The 24,522-nt window shown below is 33.8% G+C and overlaps 1 protein-coding gene across 6 annotated transcripts in view; it reads right to left on the bottom strand.

Annotated features, from left to right (window-relative positions):
- Positions 1-24,522, bottom strand: part of LOC135831569 (putative polypeptide N-acetylgalactosaminyltransferase 9) — a 113,566-nt gene that overhangs the window by 48,982 nt on the left and 40,062 nt on the right. For 5 of the 6 annotated variants that reach the window (XM_065344167.1, XM_065344164.1, XM_065344163.1 and 2 more), the window contains one exon: positions 10,096-11,053. In XM_065344167.1, coding sequence (XP_065200239.1) covers positions 10,096-10,619 — 524 coding nt within the window. In that variant the 5' untranslated portion in view covers positions 10,620-11,053. Of the gene's footprint in view, positions 1-10,095; positions 11,054-20,363; positions 20,550-24,522 lie in introns of those variants that run through there. The other variant, XM_065344166.1, reaches the window with a different exon arrangement.

The following is a 24,522-nucleotide window of genomic DNA, read 5'->3' as shown; positions in this document are numbered from 1 at the left end:
AAAAAAATTTCAACATGCAAACAGTGGCGTTGAGCTCCAAATTTTCTGGGGGGAAGGGGGTGAATTGGGTATAAAAATGCCGAATGAAAATTCAAAAAGGCCGCTCAAGAACTGATGAGGGCTCGAGTCAGCTATCATGTTGGGCCCCATTTCTAAAGTAGAAGCTATTTTTAGGTTTTCGAGAGGCGGTGGTGTCGAATGAAAATTTGTGGATTGATGTGGTAAAAAAACATCAATTTTTCCAATTGATACAATATTCGTATGACTTATGAAAATTTTTCTTTTCTTTTTTTGATTTTTGAAAGCTTCAAATGTGAAATTTGTTTGCTTTTGAAAATTTTCATTTCAAGATGCCTAAAAAAGAGTGTTTTTTTTGGTTTTTTAAATTTTAGAATTGGAATGATGTGTTTTTGAGGAAGTTACTTTTGAAAAAGAATAAAACCGGCTCGAGCAAGGCGAGGTCGAAAGCTTCTGAAAATTTGCGTTTCGAGCGGCATAAAAACGAGGTTTTTTATGTGAGGACAAGTAGTTTTTTTTTGGCTTTTAAAATGTTAGAATTTGAAAGATGTTTTGTTAAGAGATGTTGATTTTGAAAAAGAAAACAGAATAGCCTCAAGCGAGGGCGAAAGCTCTCGTAAATTTGTATTTCGAGATGTACATATAAAAATGATGTTATTTGTGAGGAGTTCATTTTTTGGATTTAAAACTTGATTTTTATTATCTATAAATTTTCATCTAGTCTTTGAAAAAGAAAAGAAAACAAGCCCGAGTGAAGCGAAGGCAAAAGCTTTTGAAAATTTGTGTTTCGAAAAGCAAAAAATAATAATTTCCTTTCATCACAGGTCTGGTCCTTATCCAAAATTGACAAAGGATCGTTTTTTCAAAATTTTACGGATTGTACGTGAAAATTACGAAATTTCCTTACTTTTCCCTGACTTTGCCAGACCGACCAAATTCCCTGATTTTTCCAAGATTTTCCAGGAGAGTGGACACCCTGAATTTTCGAAATGCGAATCTACCCAAAAATAAGTAATTTCCAAATCTTCAATAAATTTTACATTTTTTAAAAAATTGTAAAAAAAAGTCTCATTTTCTCCCATTTTTGAAAAATTTTAGGCAATAGGTATAATGCTTTGTCCATTTTCACAACTTTTCAGGAGAGAGGAAAAACAGTTTCCCTTTAAATGGGTAAATTGACTTTTTAGGCGAGTTTAGCACTTTATTTGGGTGGATTTATGATGTAGGAGTTTAGGTATACATTTCATCCACTAAATACTGCTGAAAAAAATTTCAATAAAAATGGACAAAGCGCGTTTTGGAACATTATTTTTTTTTTAATTTTTAGTGAATTGGCTATTTAGGTGAGTTTAACACCTCATTTTGGTAGGTTGATGATGTAGGAATGTGAGTTAATACTTCATCTACAAGGTACCACTAAAAACCCAACTTTGATAAAAGTGGACAAAGCGAGTTTTGGAATATCACTCTTCAATTGTTTAATAATTTCAGAATTTTTTTCAATTCATTGAAAACAGTTTATTTATGCAGATTTATGCCAAATTCAAAATTATGATGAAGTAAATGGTCAAATTTACCAACCACCAAGTTGCCACTTTGAGAATTTTGTACATTATGCAAGTAGATAATGCAATTCACCATATCTTGACAAGGACGGTATTTCAACTTGAAAGAAAATTTTTGAACCATGAGAACGAAAAATCGAAAGATCATCCAAAAATACATCACCAGAAAATTTTCACAATGATGGATTTCATTTTTTGATATTCGGCGAACTTTTAAAAATTGGAAAACTCATTTTCTTGCGACTATACTTACTAATAATTGTAGTTTTCAAAATTTGGGAAGAAGAGATGAATTTTCAGGTCAAACACAGAAAAATCTAAAGATCGTCTAAAAATACACCGCCAAGTAAAATTTCAAGCGCTTAATTTCATTTTTTTGATTTATGGCGAATTTTTTAAAATTATGTAGAGGTAAATTCAACAATCCGCTTTGAACTCCAGAACCACTCAAAATTGCGGTGATTGACCCGAGAGATTGAAAGCAGACAGTAATTCGATCCATGTATACCTATGATTTTTTTCATAAAAAATGTTTTACGCTTCAATTTTCAAAAAAAAAATTTCAAGCATTTAAAAATCAAAGTCTGCTCCAAGAATTCCACCTAATAGGGTACTGTTATTGAATGTTCTTTCAATTTTTTCCTTCGCAGTTCCAAAATTCATCTCACCTTCTTCGCATAAGTCCATTGATATCACAGTAACTTGCTTCCTTTTCATCCTAATTTCAAACCCTATACAAAAATGACAAATTAATCACAAATAGGTAATAAATTTTCGCCCGGAATACTCAAATATCCGCATAAGCATTCAGTAGGGATACGTTAATATACTCAAAAATCATACCTAGGAAATAATGTCACTAGTAATTTTAACCGCATCTTAGATTAACATAATTTTATTACAATCGCGATGCAGTTTATTCAGTTTACATGTAAATTACGTATAATTCTACGTTCGTACATCAACGCGAGAGAAATCTTCATATTATGAACACATTTTGTCAGCAACTTCATACCATTACACTCAATTTACGTGCAGATAATTCACTAAGATTAAAATGGAGAGGGGAGAAATTAATTTCATGAAACATTAACCACCTGAATGAAGTACATCTAAATTAATTCTGGGCTCGGTGATAAAATGCAACTTGACGAGATAGTAGAACAAGCTGAGATATACTATAAGTCGGTCTCAAATGCCAGCATTTCATCGTAACTTGCGTACTATGTATTTCAAATTGCAATCTAGTTTTATGTAGTACTATAAGAACTATGTACCAGAGTGTCAGAGATTTACAATTTTTTTTTAATGACAATACGTAAGTAAATATGTATAAGGTGGAATGTTCCGAATGATAGTCATCGATAATTCAACTGCAGTAAAACGAGGTATCGAACTGACAAAATTCCACTCGATGGTAAGTTTTTGAGGAGAAATTCTACAACAACTCAGACAACTATATTACGAAGTCAATATCATTCATACCTACATTACATATCTTTATCCATGGAGCACCTATAATATGTACCACTTCCAATGTTCATTTCGTTCATCTTTTGTTTAAAGAATAAAACCATCACGCTTTAATTATTTTCATCGAAGAATTCAGAATTGTTGGAATATTCTCGCAACGTATCTCTCTACCTCTTGCTCAGAAAAACCCTCCACAGTTCGATGCTCTCACGTAATAAGGAAACACTTCGAATATTAAAAACACCCACTGCAGATTTTGACGAACACGCATGTCATTTAAAAGTCAACCGTGTATAGACATCGTATAGAGCTTAACACGGTGTGCAATATATTGACATGGTAACAAAATCCGTTACCATGTGATGAATTCTATTACGCGAAATAAAAATAATACGTCTCGTTGAGAACAAATCATTTTGAAAAAGTTATACCATCGGATACACAACGTCACCGGATTAAGCTGACAATACGCCAACACCTTTTTTATAATAAGTACCCGCTGTAGAAAGATATGTAGCGTAGGTTAGATGTAAAAAATTTCATAAAATCAGGCACCTAATTTATGCGAGCAAATCTGCCCCCTCTAGCAAGTTTGCGATTAAATTTTAAAATATGTAGGTATAAGGTTACGGTACGATACCTTCCGCACAAAAAGATTGAAAAGGGTTTATTTTAAATGCTGATTAAACTTTTTTTCACATTACTGTACTCAGTCAGCAGTTCTGATTTTCCCAAATTCTAGCTTTCTTCACTACCAAAGTTTTCCCAATATGCAAAAATTAATGTTCATTGACCAAACAATCACATCTTCTCGTTCAACAAATAGGTAGTCAAAAATCGATAAAGATTCAATTTCAACCTGATGCAGAATTTCCACACGCAAAAGAAGCGCCAAAACATTAAATAAAATACAAACACGCTATATAAAATGTCAATAATGTAATCAATTAATCGTCGTGCCTGAATCATCGTTTGAGTTAACTGACCGCGTGGTTTCGCTCCAGATTTTAATTACGCTTCAGTGACTACGCGAAATTAGGTTATAATTATGCTCGATGCGTTCGGAATGAATTCAGCATCGTTAGATGTAAACAATTTTTCAAAAATGTCGTATCAAGATTCACAATCTCAATGCAGAAAAAAAATATCAAGTCGAGTAACGTATTGAAAAACAAGTTGTTGGAAAAACTGATTACTTTATAAAGTTTCACCGCACTTGACAGATGTGATGCAGTATAACTTGGTAAGTTCATCACGTTAAATATTCCAAAGAGAAAATTAAATTGAAATTTTATAAGGTGATTAAAAATTAGGTACCCATATTTGTTCCATTCCGCGGCACAACAACTTTTTCAAAAAATAAAATAAAGTTTCTCGCTTCGAAAATCAACTTTAATTTTAGACTTTGAAATACTCGTATATCTGGGGCTAGGCAGGTAACGCGTTAATTTCATCCAACATGTATAATAAATTATTACCATCTAACGGGGGCGCTATTTTCAAATTTAAAAATTCAACATTCTAAATGAATTCAACTTACTTACCATAGCGACAAAAAATTTTAATTAAAAAACCGCACCGAGCACGGTTAAAAAATCAACATCAGCAAACTATGTCCAATTTTTTACACTTTTATAAGTATTAAGAATACGAAAAACTTTAATATTCGCTCTTTAGTCGTGGTATAGTCTACCCGCTATATAGTTTGCAAGGCGAAAGTTTATTTCAATTCATTTTAAACTTCGGTTACTTTGAAGAATTTTCATTCTTGATAAGATACAAGTGGCAAATGAAAACTGCGAAAAAGACTAAATTCAATTTATTTTTCGGGTTAAAAATCATCGCTTAATATAGCACCTCGTACTCGTATTATCGAAAAAGACTTTCCCTATTTCCGCTTCTAGCTAAATACACCTATTCACTTACCTGCCTAGCTATGTACATTCACCATAGTGAACCTTTTTTTTCTTTTTTGAAATATACGGACAAACATCAAAAGATACCTAGATCATACACATGCCATACCACGTGAAAGCTTCCACGGATTCCCAACCATTATCGAGATTTTTTTTAAAAGCTCGTGGTATATGCGTGCTTCTTTCATGTATCAAATCGTAAATCATCAACTGCAAGATAAGTATTTACTGATTGAGTTTCTGTCATTACACCTACCTACTCATTTTTTTTTTTTTTTACGTTTCAGATTTTCAATTTTATTCCAAAATGTGCCAATTAATCGAACTTTGAGCAATTTTGAAAGAAAAAAACATTTTAGACCATTTTTTATAAACCAACTACGTACAAATACTTTCTCTACACATCACACAATATAAACCTACACAAGAGATGTTGAAAAAAAATCGCTAAAATTCCAAGTTAGAAAATCGATCTACTAAGTCGTTATAATTAAACGAAAAAAATAAAAATAAAACGAACGAAATAACCCACGAACCAATTCAACGAATTCCACCTTTAACTTTGAATGCAAAAATCGGACAAACGAAATTCCCATCTAACACAATGCCTATACCTTACCCAAGCTAGATCTTTTGTTCAAAACACACCCCATAAATAGGAAAAAAAATCCGCCTTTTACGTACTTGAAAAGCGAAGCTTGGCAAAAAAAAAATTAGCACAACATACTCCGATACCTATCCTATCCACAGAATAAGTATTTCAAATCCACCGAACACTACACTTGACGTTTTACAGTCAATGGATGAATAATATGAACAAAAAAAGTCATAAAAATAGTGCCTTGTCAAAAACACGAATATCCGTACAATACTCTTAGTTTAAAAACCCTGGCGTTAGGCCATTTTTTATATATAACAAGAAAAATGCGTAAAAAAGGCGAATTTTACCTGCAACCGCTTTTTTTCTTCCTTTTCCTTTTTTTTTAATACCCAACTCTTAATTTAACGTAGGCGGTGGCGAAACTTTTTCCACGAGTTCAAAATTATTTCCAAAAAACAAACACAAAAACACCAGCGTCGTTCTAAAAATAATTCATTTTTCAGACGTTTTAATGCGAGCACCGCGTTCGTTTTATAAGAAGGTTGATTCGAATTAAGTAATTGAAATTAATAACTTGACAAGGAGTTTCTTTTCGATAGCGACTATTACCGTGGGTAGATATATAATTTTTCGAGATGGTTGAATTTGATGAAATTTGATGAATTGAATTTCCAAATGCTTTTAATTTAATTGAATCGAATCGGTAATTTGAATAATTACACTTTTTTAAAAGTTTTATGACTGCACGAGAAGATATCAGTACAAGCGACCAATGTGTTCAAAAAAAAAAAAAAAAAATGAGGGTAAAAATAGGTAGTACAAATTTTTAGCAAGAATTTTAAAGGCCAACAATGAAGAAACCAGTAATCATCTGATTGTCCTCAGAAAGAGTCTAACACAATTCTCAAATCAAAATGTAAGACTTTTGCAGAACTTTTGTAGAACTTTTGTAGAACAAGAAACTTTTTGAACATTTTTTCAGGACCTTGAGCCCAAGATTTTTCATATGTGTTTAAGCCTCCATTCTCGAAAAATGTGGGTACTCTCGAAATTTTGAGCTGTTTTCTGCAGCTCCCTCTTCGCTGGTGGAAAATTTCACGCTCTATAATTTTGTTCCTCTTTATTTTTTCCAAAGGACTTTTAGGTTCTTTCAAAAATCAATTTTTCACCAACATCAAAATTAAAAAAAAAAAAAAACAAAACAAAAATCAAAGTTGACTTGTCAAACATTTGCTCAAATATCTCAAAAACGAAGCCTCCTATGTAAAAAAAAATTAATGATGGAATTTCTAAATTTACCAACCTTTACTCAAAATATTTTGAAAACAGAACCTCCTTGAAAAAAATTAATGAAACTTGGTTAATGGGAAATTTCATGCTCTACAATTTGTTTCTCTTTATTTTGAGCAGGACCTTTATATTAATTCTGCGAAAAATTGATTTTTTATCGGTGAAAAAACTGAAAGAAAAACTACAGTTCTATGAAAAAAAAATAAATGGGTGTGATTTAATACCACGACAAAAAAGGGCGTCAGCACGACAAGCATAGGCACTTTCACGCCAGAAAAATCATTACCACGACTAAATTGGAAATTCCCGACTAGAAAGAGCTTACCCCGACATAAAAGGTACTCCAACGACAAAATAATGTATCAAACGACGAATTAAAAAATTCACGACATTTTATTACTTTCAACTGCTATATAAGGCAATGCACGACAAAATTTTTCTATCAAAAACAGGCATTTCACCGACAGAAATTAATTTTTGAAAAATATAAAAATTACATTGAAAAATATACAAATAAACGAAGTATCTATTAGAAAACTTTCTGTTTAGTGTTTATAAAAGTAAAGCTTTCGTTAACTTCGTTGGGCGACCCCTCTCCTCTTTTGACCTAAGGGGATACCAAAAAAACGAAGTAGGTATGTAGAAAATTGCTGTTTATAGAAGTAATGTTTTGTGGATTTTGATGGGCGACCCCTCTTCCTCTTTTGACCTCAGGGACGAAGCAAAAGGGGGCTAAGGGGTGACAGTAAGCACCACTCCGGTTCCGCAAAAGTAAGAAAAACTTGGGAAATTGTGAGAAATTCCAGAAAGTTTGTAAAATACAAAAATTCCAACAATATTTTAGTTTCAGTTTTCAAAAATTCAAATTTTTTACAATCATGTATTAAATTATCATTCATTTGCCGACAAAATCACCGACCTTATCCTCAAAATTCTCATTTTTCCCCTAAGCTTTCGTCCTCGCTTCGCTTAGACCAGTTTGGTTCTCTTCTACTGAGTTACAATTTCACTCAAATTTTTTTGAAAGAAACCCTCTGTTGAATATTTGTCAAAATTTGTACAAAATTATAACTGTAAAGTCGTTAATTTAGCCATAATCGAACTGATAATGTTCTGTCGTGTATGAAATTATTTTGGCGTGAATACTGCTTATTTCGTTTTTAAATTGTAGTCGTTCAAAAATACTTTTTTGTCAGGCTTCATCTGGCGTGAAACCTCATCATTGTTTGTCGTTCATTCATATTTTATGAACGAAAAAATGCTTGTCGTGATGACGCCCTATTTCGTCGTGCAAAAAATATTTCCCCAAAATAAATTACATTTTTTTTTTTACAGAAAGCTGTTTTTGAGATACAAATAAAAATTGCAAAAAAAAATCACACCATCCAATCACAACTCTACGAAATCACACCAAATCTGTAAAAATGATTTCAATTTCTCATGCAGCTCGAGTATACCCGTATACGGTATATTTCTTCATAAAACACGAGTTTTATTTCTTCTATAGGAAAAAAAAATCACGTTTAAAAAAATGAATAAATACTGTGGCAAAAAAAATTAATTCAAATTCTGGCAAAATATTCGGTATAAAGCTGATCTCGTAGCGAGCTCTTTTATACACATTAAACGTTCGCGGCTTCTTTTCCGCATCAAAAATCCAATTTTATCTTCGCCTATTGACAAAATGTTTGGTAAAAAGCTTACGTTTACGTTGAAACGGGATAAAATTAAAGTTACGTAATTTGCGAAATTTGCTTTTTTTTCAAACAACCAACAACCAGCAGCTGTGTGGTAAAACAAAACATTAAAATTCATAATCGACTTTACGCAATAAGGGTGAAAATGCCGAACGTTTACTTTAAAAATTATACCATAAGGAAGCCTTTGAACGCAATACGAGTATACGGATAACCGTAGTTGCTTCGTTCGCCATTAAAAAAGAGGCTCGGCTGCGTTAAATTTCTTCTTCTTTCACTTCCTTATCGTTGTAGTAAAATTATCGCATAATTAGGATACAGGTACCTACAGAAAGGCTCCGATTCCATTGTGTGTTTTGCAGTGCCATCAATAGTACCTATACCTACCTATACGTGTTTTTCTTTTCTATATAAACGTCATGGAGCACGATTATCGGTTCTCGATGTCGATTCGATACCTATTACCAACCCAATAATTTCTGTATCGAACCAATCGCGCGAAAAAGAAAGGTAAAAATGTTGAGTTGAAGGCAGATGACATAGACGTTGGGTTGGGTGCAAAGTGTTGAATAATATTTTTAATACTTTCGGCGAACGTAACTTCTTCTAACTCGATGAGTGAATAATCATGCGAGGGACAGAATTAAAACCTAAAGGTCACTTAGTGAAAGCGAAGATGGTACAGCACAGACACGAGTTAACAGATGAAGTTAACTTGCGCCATTCCATTCTTTTATCGCATAACTTGAACAATTGTTTTAAATAATCTTTCGTAAAAATTAACTTTCTATCGTGGTCAAACAAGTGCGTGTGCTAAGTAAGTTTTTATATATATTGTATATTATAAACGTGATGTATGAACTTATGGCTGGCGTCTGCGAGTACCTGCAAGAAATATATTTCTACATATTTTCACCTAATCTCGACAGTCATGTTACAGATACCACGTGTAAGTAATTTTATTCGCAGTAAAATTTGCGAAAATTTCCGCCGAAGAGTCTGGCAAACGAATGGGAAATAATTTGGAGAAAGGAAGCTAGACTTGTACATCCGCACTATGCATGTATGTAGGTAAACTGCTTATAAATTGAAAGACTGAAAAATTACAAAAAATAACGATCCACTTCGTCGTCGAGATCATTAAGCATTAAAAATTAATCATTGTTTCAGAATTTTTTTCTACAAATGAAAAGTACATGAGAGAAGCAATCACATATGAGGAAGAACCGAAGAAGGCGGGGGTTATAATCAAAAATGACTTGACAGTCGAGAGTCTAGAACTTTGTAATTATTCAATGTTTTTATTTAGAAATGATAGATAATTATCTAGCAAAAAAATCAAAATCATTCGAATTTTTCTCAATTCTCAATTCCTCCGCCTCCCCTCAAGAACCTCATTCATAACAATTTTTTTCAGATATTAAAATTTATGTTGCTCATTTATACTCTGCTATATTTGTATAGTCGTAATCGTAAGTGGAAGACATTCAAAAAAAAATCCAACGTAAAAAAAAATGCACAAAAATTCAACTCACCATTCATCACGTGGATCCGGTAAAGTCCTATGAACGGATATCAAATCACTGACGTACTGGTTGAAAGCATTCTTTTGCCACCCTTCGCTGACTAATTTTTTCACGTCGCTGGAAATATTGGCCGGAAGCACGACTGGTTTGCCCATTTCACCATACAATTTGATGCCTTTGCGGACAGATAAGTCGTCGTATTGAATCGATACGGCGTTATCTTCACCCGATAAAGCCATCTCCAAGGGATCTTCTTCCTTGGACTCTAAGGCGTCTCCGCTCCTTAATTCTTTCGCTTCTTTCGCATCGAATGGAAAGGTAAACACTTGCTCGCTCAGATCACCTTCGTTATCGTAGACAGCCGGATGAATCTGCTGCCTCATATCGGCGTTTTCTTTATTTTCCATAAAAATTAGCACAGCCACCGTCAACCATACCGTACCAATGAGAAGAGCCCCTTTGAACAGCAGGGCTCTTCTGCGCGATATGTACGTGTACATTTTATGAAATACAGGATTCACCGAAAAGCTCATCAATATCAATATACGTCAATAATGCACGTTCGATTAAAATCATTAAATATGTATACGTTGGTGTTTATTGGACACCGTCAAATCGCGACATTACAAATTTTATTCGCGCCGTGAGAAATCTCGTTTTTCTCCTCGATTTTCCTAAATTTTCTGTCGCTGCGGTCGATAAAACGCCTCCAATGGAATAAACGCTTTCGACGACCGAAATAGATACAGAAGCAATGTCAAAGCTTTACGATAACCAGAATCTATGACATCGTTTCATCTCCATAACGCCGTATAAATTTATTACGCGCGGCAATCGCCACCGGACCAAAGGTCGCGTTGATTCTCTATTTTTATTGGTAAGGATAATAGTAATCACGATATCGACTCGAATTTTCCATCGTGTCGGATCATTTGGACGACGGCGTTGAATCCATTATCTCGTCCTTCTGAAACATTGAAAAATAAAATAAAACCAATTAATATATTTTTCAAGCAATCAATTAAGTAAACATAAAAAATTTTAAAAGCATGCAAAAAATGTACAATAAATAGGTACATAATATACAGGGTGCGCAGAAATATCGTGAACCCCTTTTAGGGTCATTCCATGTCAGCTCAACCAAAAAAAGGCGATTTTGAAAGTCATGTCTTTCGATTTCGCTCAACTTTTTTTTACAATATATACCCACCCAGTAAGTATGAACCCCGCAATTAGTTTGGGGGGGGGCTTCCATTATTTTCACATTATCTTGAGATACTCAACTATAGCAGACCATTCCTCCAAAACTATGATACTTTGATCAAAACTGATTTCACAGTTCGAAAGGGCATTGCATTTAGAACTTTTTAGGTATTTTGAAATTTTCAAAAGTTGAAAGTTCAAATTTCAAAATGGCGCTGTAAGTGGAAGCTACCATTTAAAATTTTGAAAAAATTTCCATAGATGTACCTTTTAATGGTTTTTCGAAATATTCTAGTTTCGAGATGGGATCTCTTAATTGAAGGGGGAGCACCCCACCCCCAATTTTGGGCGAAACTTTCGAAAGAAAATACGGGGCATGTAATATATCGAATTGTATGTTTTTGGTGACGCTGAACACGAATATGACGTCAGATTTTTGATTGGACCCCATCCACGGCCCCAACAATTTTTATGGACTTTTACTCATTGGGGGAAGTTCTGAGGGCTATGGGTGAGGTCGATTTTAAAAACTATGGCTATATTCGTGTTCAGCGATATCGAAAACATACTATTTCATGTGTCACACGAATGCTACCTTTTTTTGGGGGGTTACCCCCTTTGGGGAGGTGCTGGGTTCGAGGGATTGAAGAGCCGAATCTCGCAATTTTCACATTTGATAACAAATGAAGAGTAATATTCCAAAACTCGCTTTATCCATTTTCACAACTTTTCAGGAAAGAGGAAAAACAGTTTCCCTTTAAAGGGGTAAATTGGCTTTTTAGGCGAGTTTAGCACTTTATTTGGGTGGATTTATGATGTAGGAGTGTAGGTATACACTTCATCCACTAAATACTGCTGGAAAAAATGTCAATAAAAATGGACAAAGCGCGTTTTGGAACATTATTTTTTCAAAAATTTTTAGTGAATTGGCTATTTAGGTGAGTTTAACACCTCATTTTGGTAGGTTGATGATGTAGGAATGTGAGTTAATACTTGATCTACCAGGTACTGCTGAAAACCCAACTTTGATAAAAATGGACAAAGCGAGTTTTGGAATATCACTCTTCAAATCAATTCTCACAATGCGCCTTCAATCCTCAATTTATACCCAAACTAAAAAAAAAATCAAAAATGGAGCAGCGAGCAGCATATCGACTGTTTTTTAACCACTGAATTCAAATATTGGTTCATTTTTTCGGTTCAATGTTCATCACCCCCCCTCCTCCTCCCCACCTTTCAAACGATCTTGCTCATAAACATAAAAAATTTGAAAATGACCAGTAACTTCAAACTTGCCAAATGTTGAGTTTCAAAGGGCTCTAAATCTAAACATCCGTCGATGTTTTGAATACAATCCAACCTCGTACCCCTTCAGAACGCCCTCCTCCCATTCGCATTTTTAAAAAATTCAAAAAAATCATGAAAATATGATATGACACGTCGATTATTATTAATCCCAGGTCGCCGAGTTCGAATACCTATTCACTTTTTGGATTCGAACCCTCGGTGCCCTCCTCAGACCACTTTTTAAAAAAATCAATTTTTTTCAACATCTATAGTCTGTTTTTACTTCTGAAAAAAAATTAATTCAAATGCTTACTCATTTTTTAAGAACAATCACTTCTCACCAACTTGAAATTAAATCGCCCTTAGCCCTTGAGCTCATTTCCAAAAAACAATTTCAAGAACCCGCTTCAATGTTCACCTCGTTTAGCCCTCTAGCACCCTTGAAATTACCCATTACATATCCTAAGAAAACGTGGGCGCAACAAATTGATAAAAATTATGCCTTCGAGTCGACATTCGATACAATTAAATCCCCCTAAGGGTGACTAAGGTTACGCGTACATCTTACGTACGTCTACGTACGTATTTAGTACCATCAGCAAACCGCAATCAACTTTTCTTCTATACTATACGTAGCAAGGCGCCTAATATTTTCTTTCAAGTTTACGAATCGTTCAATAAAACGTATCCTCTTGAGATTCATTTCCCAAAAAGTATAGGCATCTTTAGTTCAATAAATACTTCCAACAAAATACTCACTTACCCATACACGAGAATAAAGCTACACTAATGCTCCTAAGCTCGTATACATTAAATCATCGAAATATCCCACAAAACGCATCTCGTTCGTGTATAAATCAATTCAATTCGTTTCGCGGTACGATTTATTCGTCGAATAAGACACACGTATCTAGATAGGTTTGCAAAACTATCATGTTTTGTATATAGGTAAGGTACTCGCATCTTGTTCCACGGATAAAGATTTCCAAAAAAAAAAATCGAATACGTAATTATACATGGAAATGAATTTACAATCGGATATCTACGCTTTGAAAATTGCTTTCCATTTTTCTGGAATACATAAGTATTCTTTTCGAGTATTTTTGAATATTATTAAACATTTTTTTGGGGAAAGGAAAAGGAAGTGATTACCCTACATAATATTGTCTGGAGTCTGCTCGTATAAATTAAACAGACTAATAAACTCGATAAAAATTACACATTCGACGTTTCATCTCACCTCTTAATAATACCAACTTCATTTGTCGGAATATAAATAGGGGTGTTCGAGCGCTTCCAGAGACTTACAACTTCCAGAATTTACAGCAAAGCAGTTTTACAGCATACTGCAAAACTGCAAGTTGAGCGCTAGAACACTTTTTGACAATTCTGTAAAAGCATATTGCTGGTAAAAAGCTATAACGCTGTAAATAAATTTATACGACTTTCTACTGATAATTTATCACAAAATTGTGAAAAAAAATTCATAAAATACGGTATTTTATCATTAATAAAAAAATAAAAAAACGAAAATGAAAACTTTATAAAGTGGAAGAGTGAAATTACCTAATTACACCTTTAAAATTATCATTCAAAAAAGAAAAGAAATCAACACTTTGAAAAATAAGGACAAGAAAACAATTAAAGAACCATCCAACTGCTATTACAGCATTTACAGTACCTCTCGAGCTGCTGTAAAAAAGTAAGCAGAAACTTACAGTTTCTGTAAAACTGCAATTTACAGAAAACCGCTCGAACAGCATGCTGTAATTACAGCAAAACCGCTCGAACACTTTTTTACGTTTTCTGTAATTTTCTGGAGGATTCTGTAACTTGCTGGAGAGCGCTCGAACACCCCTAATGATCTCCGCATATTGCAGTATCTACGTAAATACATCGCTGTTAATTTTCTTGAGCGAAAATCTGGTCGGTCATTCGTTACACGTAATTTATTTCAACGATGTAATTATTAAATTAACACCATCGTCGCTCCGTTATACATACAAACACTACACACGCGATTTCCACTACCATGGTACTCGTACCAGCACCATCAGCAGCAGATAAAATGTATAACTTAATAAACAAATTTACGCATAGGGTGATAAACGACCGAATCGCATAGCCGAAAAGTGTTTATTAATTTATGGCCATCGCTATAACCCATGAAATCAACTAATCCGGCCGACTATAAAGTAATAAGTAGGTCATAACCGTATGACTAATTGGTATTTCCTGTAATCCGTACAGTTACACAATCAGAAGATACCATATAGTCGAATAGGTAACTGCAATAGTTCAGATACACAATGGTGTGCAAAATGACCTAACATTTTAACGCGCTTATTACGATCCCCTGCTCTTCATCTTCCAGCCTTCAATTCATCGCCACCCTGCATTCGCGATGCCATCGCCAACTCCTTTCTTATGGTACTTGTACCTTGTTTGCGATATTTATACTGATTGAATTCGATAAAACTACTCTATTTTTCTTTATACCGGTTAATTCGAGTAGGTCTACTTGCAATATTCTATACCTTACCTACCTATGGAAGTTGGTTGAGAAATCTTTCCTCAAACTGAAGTTATCGTATTATCGAAATGATATTCCGTATTCCTTAAATAAGTTTCGAATTAGCGCCTACAAAGATAAGTTAGGTACTCGTATTCGCGCTGCAAATTATCTACTCGCAGTAAAATAAAAAGAATTCTTTTTCATTTGCACGAATTTACCAAACGCAGACGCCTACGACAAACGAAAACTATGCTGACAAAGCCATCGATGTTTACATTTCCCTTCAAAGGCGCGTAATTTTATTCGACAACGAAATAATGAATAATTAATATCACGTTTCGCATAAAGTTACAACCCTTTGCTTTTTTTTCCTCGTCTCATTTTACAAAACATGACTGACGGAAGGAAAGACGGTTTCAAAGAATAAGTACATAAGTGATTTAAGAATTTTCAAATTGATAGTATTAATTAAGTATACTACGGTATCGCGACAAAAATTTATAATTCGTGATGGGTTAAATTGACAAGAATAAAAATAGTTTATAGAGTTAGGTACTATGGTAAAATGTCAGTCAAAGTATTGTTTTCTTTCAAAAAATTACAATATTTTTAGTACAATTTTTTTGAATTTTGAAATTGGAGTGAACGAGACTGCCTTTTGAGCTGAGAAAACAAGTTCACCCCCACCCCCTCATCATTAAACAATACCGAATTTATCTTGCATGTAACTTTCAAATACCTACTTATGAGTTATGAGCTTTGCACTTCGACTTTAGACAGTGAGATATTGCAACGAAACTTGAACAAATTCCACGAAAATTAAATTTTTGTAATAAAAAGGTGAGAAAGAATTGAAAAATCGAATATCTTTCCCACGGGCACATTTTGAAAAATACGTTTTTCGGCTTCAAGTCTTTCATTTTTGGTCAGATTTTTCACATCGCGTCGACTGAAGAGCTCAAAAGCAGCAAAAAAAATCAAATTATACTCGTCACATTAACCTAAAAATGATCTAGGTGATTTTGGACGTACTTCCACACGCATTTGTACATATGTACCTAGACCTACTTATATTCGTTGAAAATACGCTACCGTGTTTCAAGAAGGTATAGGTTAAGCATCTTGAGATCACTATAATCCATAAAATACGACTATTATACCCAGGGCTATTTCAAGATCATCGAAAGTTCAAAAAACTACCTAATGTACTAACGGCGTCTATATGCCATAAGATGGGTAATTCGTCATAAAAAAGTATTCGTTTTAAATCGCGATGATAACATCAAAAAGTAAGCAAATACGAGTACATAATAAACCCAAAGCTATCTACAATTCTCCTCATGTAGATAGGCTATATGTGTAAGTTTGTGTAAGCTACATTCGCATATGATTTTCAAGATTATCTTGATTTTCTCACGTACAAATCTATAATTTTAATTAACTCGTAATTCTAATCACATAGCGCGTATTACAACAGACGTCGTATGGTGAATTTGAGAGATTCACTTCGGCTTATACGTTCCTAGATTATGCGTGCCTACTTGAAACTATCGGGATTGAAAGATTCGTGAAACATGTAATTAAAATATTTTGAATACGAGCATTAAAAACGTAATAAAGATACTACTCGTACACATACTTCAACATATTAGACCCGCTATACCAGCTGTTTGATTGATCTTGACTCATCTTCTAGGTTAGTAGCATAATGCTCGAGGTAGGACATAATTTGAAGATCAATTAAACATCCGGTATGCGAGAATAAACCACACGTATGTTTTAATTCGTCGCCATATTTGACTAGATGGAAAATATTGAAATTCATATAGTGGTAGTGCATAGCATCCTAGGAAGGAAAGGAGGAAGACCCTGGATGATTTTTTCATTTTTCAAATCCTGTGCAAAGGTCGTTCCCCACTGACCTCTGGCCACAAAATAACATTAAATTTTTGCATTCGAAATTTATTCCTTTTGCGGTTGTTTTGAACAATATAATTTTAAGGATTTTTTCAGAACCGACCCATATTTTTCAAATCTTCAAAATATCCCATCATCAGAAAATAAACACGTAAATATTATTAAAAACAACATTTCAGGCACTCGTGGCTCAGAATGGACGTATTTAGGATACTCTCCATCGATCTAACAGAAAACCTAAACAAGGAAAATTATTCAACGCCGAATCAAATAAGACCATTGAAACGAACGCAAGAATCGACTTCTTTACTCTACTTTTTCGTCCATTTTGCGAACATTTTGCACCATTAAACATTGATATTAAATTACAGCTTCATTCTTGAAAGTTGGTAACTAAAATAACGAATGTCATAAGCGCCAATCTTTGACATAGAAAAATTTCACGCTTGATGCTGCGAGTATTGTGACCAAGACCGTGATATAACGATACTTATCTCAATGAAATCATAACCATGAAAATATTTATAAGCGATACGTTAGAATCAACGTTCGTTATTAGTACAAATAACAGAGCAATTGCAGTAATGCACGTATGTATTTACAAAAGAAGGAAATTACGTGAGATGAATGTGAAAGGGTACAAATTATTACGCGAATGAGTAAGCTCGGATTTTTCATATTTAATTGAAGAAAATTGAATGAATTTTGAACAACGATTAAATATAAGTTGGACTAAGTGAATTTCGATTTGATTTTCAGTACGGAGTCCTTCAATTCTGAGTGGGAAATTTCGGCTTAACCAGTCGTCATTTTTGATAGAAGAAGCCACTGCTCTGCTACCATGCTATGTTCGAAATACTTTTAGTTGCTCTACACGAATACCAGTCACGAATGAGTACACAGCCTTTTATTATTCTAAGAATATTCGATTTCATGGATTGTGTTTAAAAGTTGCAGTTTAATGGAGAAAATAAATTCATTTTGTGAGTGTGATTTTTTTGGATTGTATAGATTTTTTCATCATTTTCAAGGTATTATCGGTCACAAAAACGAGAAAAATTTTACTTTTGACGTTTGAGACTTACCTATTCACACAAGCAACAAACAGAAAAGTCACCGAATTTTTCAAAAATGAAATCTTGCAAAACTATCTCATATTTCTTCTATTCGAGTAATTAACAAATTCCACCAGAATACACACCACTCGTAATATACATAGATTTCATCTTGAAACAACATCTCATGTTCAATGAAGCGGAAAACAGTACTCGTATTTTCTCCTCTGCAGGCAACACATATTCAAGAAATACTCAAGACTATAAAATATACAAGTCTTACACGAGTTTTTGCAAAAATCGATGAGGGAGGAATGACAATACACGTACGAGTAATGTTGTTGCCAGACTCATACCCATAAACTGGCATAGTCGTTCTGCCCTTATCGGCTCTGTCTCTGGCTCGACTACATTATCGTTTCTGTTTTCATAATGCGTCTGCCATAATGATACATAATTTACGTCCCCCTGTACGCCAGTTCTGAAAGATAAATAAAGTTCGTCATGGTGAATCTCTCAATGGATTGTACTCGTACTACGAAAACGTAACATTTCGTTCAATCGAAACAATACGAGAAAAGAAATACAAAAATATCCTTCAACATAACAGGTAATCTTACCAGAGAGAATCGCTCGCACCTTGAAAAATTAAAAATCAATTTTTCCATCGATATCACGCATCTAGCCAATTATCACGGGAAAAGTACCTATACCTACGATGCCTATAAGAACTCGATGTAATGAAATTTTCACTCAGCGACGAAAAGCAATATCTTCACTCTACTTGACAAAAGTTGAAACGGTATCATTTCCTCAAATATTCTTTCTCATTCCTTTCATAACATACTTATACGCTCGTTAGTTTAAGTTGTCGTTGAAAATAAAGAGAAATCGAAAAAAAAATGTCTTTTCAAACAGTTTACGGTAAAGCTTTGACGAAGTTTGTGAAAAGAAAAGAACAGAAAAAGAAAAAGGACGATTCAATTTAAGGCTAGGTAGGTACCATTTCTTCACCAGCAGCGTAGGTACCTTACATTGGCGAAAAAACGAAAACAAAAATACTTCATTTTTCTAAACGAATCAAACGCTTACATTATTGTACCTATACATTTATACAATGTTAGTTACCTGCAACGAAGGTACAAATGTCGAGGTTAGTTCAACAAACAAGCAATTTGCAGCTTATTAATTTTTACCACATTTCACAAAAAAAAAAAAACTCAATCGAACGTGAATAAATCTTCCATAGAAATTTCAACTTTCAATAAAGTTCAACTAATCAAATTTTAACAAAGAAGCAAATTAAATGGAAAAAATATCCCATTTAGTTTTGAATGTTCAATCGAGGAAATAAAAAGCGGTAAGTATATCTTCCAGTTTTTTTTTTCATTCTCTGAATTTTTTCAGCGTCAACGAAATATATTATTTAGAAAAATTAATTGAAAAACTTTTTCAAATTCTTTGAAACAAATAAGATGATCATTATTGGCTGATAGTACTATACATTAAATGGCATCACGGTCCGCTTGATTTTTGCAGGAAAAAAGGGTTGAAAATCATAAATACTCGTAACTTGCGATTCTTCTCGGTGAATTTTACAATTTTTTTTGTTTTGGTTTTTGCAAATCGCCATATTCTGGTAATTTATCATTCAGCAACAAAAGATTAAAGAGTTTTAGAATTTTTCAGTTCATTGAATGCGTGATATCTGACGAGCAAACATGCATTTTCAAGAATAACAAAATAAAGTACAGTAAGGTTAGAGGTTACGCTTGGGGTGGCTCAACAAATAAGCTGACTACCTAGATGCAGGGCTTTTCAATCAACCCCATTGCAAAATTGAGGAGCACAAAAATTTTGGACTTCTGTTGTTAATGTTTCAAGAACCACACTTTCTCAGAGAAAAATTTGCAGAGCGAAACAATTGGAGAATTTTACGTCATACAACTTCGGTTCAATAAATTTTATCCCTGAAATAGCTCGGTTTCTTTAAAAATTGATTTGAACAGTTGGAACTAATTTTATACAGAGATAAGGCACACATTTCTTGACCATATTGTACTGCTATTAGTAAACTTTACGGTACGAATTTCAATCAGAGCTATGCTCAAGGTAAGGTAAGTGCTTTGAAAGCTGACATCCCTCTTGAAAAAATCAGATTTCTACAACTACATACATATTTTTCCATCAAAGTTTCAAAATATTAACAAAATCATCCCCTGCCAATCTTCTTCTCTACTTCAAAACTTATGATAGGTAGAATTACACCAAATAATCAATAATTGTAAATTAGTCATTACCATAATATACCAGACAGCGTTATCACAAGTTAGAAACAGTTTCTATCCATTTCCTCATCGAAGCCATCATTTCAGAAACATGATCTGCGAAATCCCACTCTAAAAAACCACTATGTACTTCCTTCATCGATGATCGAACAGTAAACATGACGCGTACACTTCACCTCGACATCGACTCGCAAAAACTGTCAGTACTTTAAAAAGTAACTTTAGAGATGAATAACACAATAGCAACGGTACATCGAACGATATTAAAATCAACTTTTAATACCTGTGTACGTAAACGTATGGATGGAGTGGTATCGGTTTAATCATCCAGCCAGCTAGTTATACGTACATATATCTTAGGTCATCGAGTACCTACTCGTAAAACAAGGACAACCAGAAACTGCTCGCGGGAACGTCTCCAGTTTGGTATGCCGAGTATGTATCACTAATATTATCTTTATCGCGCTTGAAAACACCATACACGTTACTGACTCGTAAAAAAGCTACTTTATTAGATTTATTTTTCGTATCGTCGAACGATCTTCGGCATAAACGAGAAATTTCGCATACATTAGTTCGATCTTCTGCAATGGCAATATGACCAGCCAAGCGGGCATGTTTATCGGTTTCCAATACTTACTACAAAATGTGCACTGTACCGGAGATACCTCCCTGTACTCGTATAATACAATAACTGCAGCTCGGATTTATGTTGTAGTATTTAGCGTATACCTATGTACTCGTAGATATACTGTAAGTCACACACCACGCCACTTGTATCTTTATGACCTTTTCGTGACTTCATTTAATATATATTTACAGAACGAAAAAAAAAAAAAAAAAAATACGCGTTAAATTCGCGGTTAAACTTAGCACACGCTTAAATATTTACACCGCAATTTTAGTGGACTGTAATGCTCGTCGCAATTACCACACGTATGTCTATGTACATAGACATACGTGCATTGGCAACAACAGAACGTTATCTTTATCGCATCAAAATTACGATCAGCTGATGAGTTGAAATCATCTTCAGTAGAATAGGTTAACTCTGGCTAGCCTAAAGATCAAACGAGTTGACCCATCAACCCATCGTACAGTGATTTCAGTGTGTTCTTACAATATTTCATCACTCCAATCAAGAAAACTAGTCGAGGGGCACGAAAGAAGCTCTGAATACTGTTGGACATCTGCTCAGGATGTGATATGGTAGCTGAGCATGAGGTTTCATTGATCAAAATTCCGACTATCAGTATGGAAGGCACCTGAAAGTACTCGAAATGTGACATGGTAGCAGAGCACTTGGAAACGGCAACCAAAAGCTCTCAGAATGCAACATGGTAGCAGAGCACTAGTTCAACAAAAAAAAAGTGCTCTGCTACTATGTCGTATTCTAAGTACCTTTGATTGTTCTTCATGAACAGAAACAAATAACCATCATGAGCACAAAACCCTTTCTGTTTCTTCTGACTAAATAGATTTACAAATCAGTAAAACCCAAAATCACCCTCTGTACATGACGTCATTTCAAATAACTGGAAAATGATGCAATTAAAGAATGCAGCCATAAAGAAATACCCACCAAATATCTACGTACTTTCTCCATACAAGAATTTGCGAAACACAGCACTCAAAATACCCCTATCCCATAAAAATGTTATCAAAAATATATTTTCTCTTTTTCTTTTACCTATGTAGTTTTGCATATGTATGTAAGTATACACACATAGAAGTGCACCTCTCTTAGAAAACAAATACTTTCATCCAACAGGTTGTATGTAACTTGACGATGAAGCATTTTCGAGTTCTTGCAACAAAACTTTTGTACTTTAATCGCACCCACGTAAAACAAAACAAAAAAAAAGTAAAAAGAATAGCTGCTTTGTTACCAACTTGAAATAGTGTACAGCATATTCGATTGTTCCTCAGTAATTAGACACAGTTCTAAAGGACGTTGTCACCTTCTCCACACATGGAGCGCATTGTGTATACGCAATACTAACATACGCGGTCTTATACGCTACACAAATCCGCTTCCTCTGGCATACAGTATGTTTCAGAAATCCTGGCTAATTGGAGTCATTTTCGAATGAAAGAAAATACACACATTTGGCAAATGGCGAGATGATTCTAACGTTTAGAACGAATACTCGTAATTCCAGCTAGAAGTACTTAGTTGAAAAGACAGCTGGAATACCCATCATTTTCCACAGTAGAAAATATCATGGAAAAAAGAATTTTAGCAGATCAAAAGAATAATGTGCTCAAAATCGAATTTACAATTACATATTCAAATTTGTAGTACGTTCTCATTTCATAAGTAGATCCTTGGTTGAAGACAATATTGAAAGATTTCAAAATCTTTCAAATTACAACTTTTTTTCTTTCTGTTCCTCCACAAGAAAAAAATTGCCTGTTATGATTTTCTGAACATCCTATACGTTGGCCCTAAAATAATTGTCAATACAAAATTATACGAAATGTGGGTATGAATGTAGTAGGCTAATAGAGTTGGTAAAAAATGAAAAGCGAAATTGAAAGTATTTCGATCGAAAAAAGTATCTACTTCTCACCATCAAAATAGTACAATGTTATTAGATAATCGTGTAAAAAAATTCAATTTTCAAATTTGTTGGACTATTATGTACAGACCAACTAAAATTCCAGACTGACCAATACGTAGATGTACAGAAATTACTCTCGTGATAGCAAACATAAGATCAAGTGAGGATTACGAGAAAAATTATTCATCTACATAGTTCAGAAAAAACCCATTTTGGAGTAATTGCAACCTCGATGGAAGTACATATCCACATCATCTTCTTTTATAAAATGCATCGATACATAAAACAAAACGAAAATTTCATCCAGACACGCCAACGTGACGTGAGGTTACTAATTTTAATTCAGCATTCAATTATGACGTAATCTCAGCTGCCAACCGTTTATTAAATAATCGAATACGATTTACCTTTGAGAAATTTATCATTGTGCAAGTCGATAGTGCGTTCCTGTAACTCGTCAGAGATTATTATACATGTTTCCGGTCAAAAGCATTATTCTTGTATTCAGATTCTTCATACTCGTAGATTTTGTTTCCTCTCTCTATATCACCTATCGTTTATTCTACATCATATACCAGATACTCTATTTCCTCCATCACAAAGAACATTGAACATATATAAATATTTTTAATATTCTTTATCATTATCGGGATCGTTTTTACCATCGTAAATAATAATATAGTATACTTAAATAAATACGAGTGTGAATAGAAATTTACCTCTAGATTTAATCGAACAAGATTGAATCAAAATATAGAAAACTCAATCCATCGCTTCATTGCTTTGTTAGGTATAGGTATATTAAAAAGAACTTATAATCTCACAGTCCGACTAATCTTTTTGGTTAATCAAACTCACTCTCTTTACGCTTATCATTTTGACCGACTTCACAAAATGACAAATTTTTCGATAGTTAACCAACAAAGCGTAAATTCAGGTCACTCGAAATGGCTTTAATGACATATAAACGGCCCGGCCATAAAAATGAAAACAGGTAGGCGTAGATATCATAGTCTACCAATACTGCGTGAAACAAAGTAAAATATAAGTAGGTGTACAGTACATATTATCATTTTGAATATCTTCGCGTCAAAGAGAACTTTTTATGCTGGAACTGAGGTAAAATATTTGAAAAAGCTCGAAGTATCCAAATCAAATGTAAAATAACTGAGCGTAGGTCGATACGTTGATTGATACAATGTATATGTACATCTACATACATATGTACCTCTCACTTTCCATCTTGTTTTGAGGAAACAATACCTCGTAATTTTATACTCTCACACATAATAAATCAAAATTTGGTTATCAACGAATAATTTAGAAATATGTACATACCTACTTATACGTAAAAAGTGAAATAACCATTTTCCCCAACTAAATAGAAACGAATTTCCAAAAAAAAAATTCTTCCCACATTCCCATTCATTTAAATTTTTATAGTTTTGTATCAAGGAGATTTTAGTTTCCTCCAATAATAATAAATTTTCATTCAAGTAGGTAATTAATGAAAACTATCAATGAATCTGCGAGACATCTCGATAACGATAATCTTTCAGCAACTGCAAAATTTGCTACAAGTGGCCAAAAAATTACGTAATTCCGCC

The sequence above is a fragment of the Planococcus citri genome, chromosome 1 (genome assembly GCF_950023065.1).
Source record: "Planococcus citri chromosome 1, ihPlaCitr1.1, whole genome shotgun sequence".
In the NCBI taxonomy this organism is placed as follows: Eukaryota; Metazoa; Arthropoda; class Insecta; order Hemiptera; family Pseudococcidae; genus Planococcus; species Planococcus citri.
The sequence above is the reverse complement of the archived record's forward strand: the minus strand, read 5'-3'. Positions and strand labels throughout refer to the sequence as shown.